The sequence below is a fragment of the Rutidosis leptorrhynchoides genome, chromosome 9, assembly GCF_046630445.1.
Source record: "Rutidosis leptorrhynchoides isolate AG116_Rl617_1_P2 chromosome 9, CSIRO_AGI_Rlap_v1, whole genome shotgun sequence".
NCBI classification, from domain to species: Eukaryota; Viridiplantae; Streptophyta; class Magnoliopsida; order Asterales; family Asteraceae; genus Rutidosis; species Rutidosis leptorrhynchoides.
Window position 1 is genome coordinate 271,138,804 of NC_092341.1, and position 2,510 is coordinate 271,141,313.

The 2,510-nt window shown below is 41.2% G+C and overlaps 1 protein-coding gene across 1 annotated transcript; it reads right to left on the reverse strand.

Moving 5' to 3' along the window:
- Positions 1-396: 396 nt before the first annotated feature.
- LOC139868765 (uncharacterized mitochondrial protein AtMg00810-like) lies at positions 397-1,389 on the reverse strand. Its single transcript, XM_071857106.1, has one exon. It carries the CDS (start codon positions 1,387-1,389, stop codon positions 397-399), a length of 993 nt encoding a protein of 330 aa, XP_071713207.1.
- Between the last annotated feature and the right edge of the window lie 1,121 nt (positions 1,390-2,510).

Sequence of the window (2,510 nt, forward strand, 5' to 3'; positions counted from 1 at the left end):
TAACCAATTAACCAACTAACTGATTCTGTTACATACGGTTACAATAAATAAGTGAGTGTAGATGCTTGATGTAAGTTGACCTTGTCTTGGCTTGACTATCGTTGACTTCAGTCTTGGCCAAAGAGTTTATGGAGTGTGTTGGTTGATCAGTTGTATAAATAGAAGGTGTATGATGTAATACACCTTTACCCCCCCCCCCCCCCCCCCCCACCCCACCCCCCAACAAGTAGGCAATGTGTAGGGATCACACATTCCTAACTTGGATAGACAAGTGTGAAATGGTTCATTGCTGAGAGGTTTGGTCTAACATATCTGCAGGTTGTTGTTTTGTGGAGATAAAGATGGGAAGAATGGAACCATTTTTGATTTTGTCTCTCACAAAATGACAATCTATCTCTATGTGTTTGGTCCTTGCATGTTGAACTGGATTTGAAGCAAGTGCAATGGTTGATTCATTATCACAGCAAACATTGGTTGCAACGTTAGATGAATGTTGAAATCTCTGAGTAAACATTTGAGCCAAGTAATTTCACATGTGCAGTCTGCCATTGATCTATATTCAGCTTCTGTGGAGGACCTGGAGACAACCGTTTGTTTCTTTGACTGCCAAGAGATTAAACTAGAACCAAGGAATATGTAATAACCTGATACAGATCTTCTTGAGATGGGGCATTTTGCCCAATCACTATCACAGTAAGCATGGAGATTAAAGGTGTTGGATGCCGGTATGAACAGACCTTGTCCTGGACCGAGTTTAACATATTTCAGAACCCTGATTAAAGCTTTTAGGTGGATGATGGTTGGATTTTGGGTAAATTGACTTAGGGATTGAGCTGCAAAAGAGAGATTTGGTCTTGTGATGGTTAGGTATATCAGTTTGCCAACTAGGGTTATGTATAAGGATGGGTCAGGTAACGGAGTAGAATTTGTGTCATGTAGGTTTTGTTGTGGGTCCATTGGTGTGCTGGAAGGTTTTTCATTGGATAACCCTGCATGTTCCAGTAACTCCAGGGCATACTTTCTTTGGGTCATGGCAAGTCCTTGTTTGTTTCCGAGGAACTCAATACCAAGATAATAGTGAAGTAAACCTAAGTCTTTGATTGTGAATTCCTTGTGGAGCTGTGTTTTGAGTTTTGATAATAGAGCAATGCTGTTGCTGGTGACTAAAATGTCATCTACATAGATGAGAAGATGGAGAGTATTAGCACCTTGATGAATGGTAAATAAGGAAGTGTCTGCATAACTTTGAGTGAATCCCATGGATTGTAGAAAAGTAGTAAGCTTTGTGAACCACTGCCTGTTTGCTTGATTTAGACCATATAGTGATTTGATGAGTTTGCAGATCTGATTTGGAGTTGTTGGTTTGGGATATCCTGGTGGGATTGTCATGTACACTGATATCGGGCAAAAAGTCACATTTTTACCCCCTAAATTAAGCCCTAAAACAATAAAGACTAAAACTTTGTCGGCAAAATTATCGCTTTTTCGGTTGATTTTGTAGATTAAGTAATTACAAAGGCGATGCAAAAAAAATCAAGTAAAACGGAGCTAAAACGAAGATTCTAGAGCGAAAACGGTGAAAGACAAGAAATCAAGTTACGATCCAGTGAATTAAGGCTGACCAGCACCAAAAACGGCCTGACATACGGCCTGCCATATGGCCTGCCATACGGCCTGCTATACAGCCTGCCAGTATGGGGTACGGCCTGCCAAACGGTCCAGCAAACGGCTCCTTAATACGGCTTGCCATGTAAACGGCTGATATTGGCTAAAAAGTCACATTTTTACCCCCGATATTGAGTCCCAAAAAGCATAAAGTTCAGAGCTTTATCGGCAAAATAATCACTTTTTTGGTTAAATTTGTAGGTAAAGTAATTACGAAGACGATGCAAAAAGAATCAAGAGAAACGGAACTAAAACGAAGATTCTAGAGCGAAAACGGTGAAAGACAAGAAATCAAGTTACGATCCAGTGAATCAATGCTGACCAGACCAAAAATGACCTGCCATACGGCCTGCCATACGACCTGCCAGTATGTAAACGGCCTGCCAAATACGGCCCACCAAACGGCCTGCCAAACGGGCTGCCAAGCAAACGGCCTGCCAAATACGAGCCACCAAACGGGCTGCCATACGGCCAGCCAGCCATTTTCTGGCAATTTCCTAGTCTATTTAAAGGGCTTTTTTTCATCTATTTTCCACACACCTCTCTTCACTCTCTCACTACAATACACTTTCTCCCACTAGAGCTTTCAAGGCCTTCTCACCTCTGAGCGGGAAATTAAGTACCCGGAGGCGAACGCCGAAGATTGTACTAGGAGCAGTTTAGAGGTTGTCAGCACTTGTAATGGTCAAGATCTCGTCTGTAAACGGTGAACGCTTTCCTTAATTTAATAAAGTTATTATCTTGAGTTACTTTCACCTTGCATGATTTTCTATCTGTTACAATTGTTTATCACGTGTTGAATATGTTATCTGAAACTTATCATATTATTATGCTGAAACCTTGAT

Coding starts and splice junctions, on each gene's coding strand:
- LOC139868765 (XM_071857106.1), bottom strand. CDS start 1,389: ATGACAATCCCACCAGGATATCCCAAACCAACAACTCCAAATCAGATC.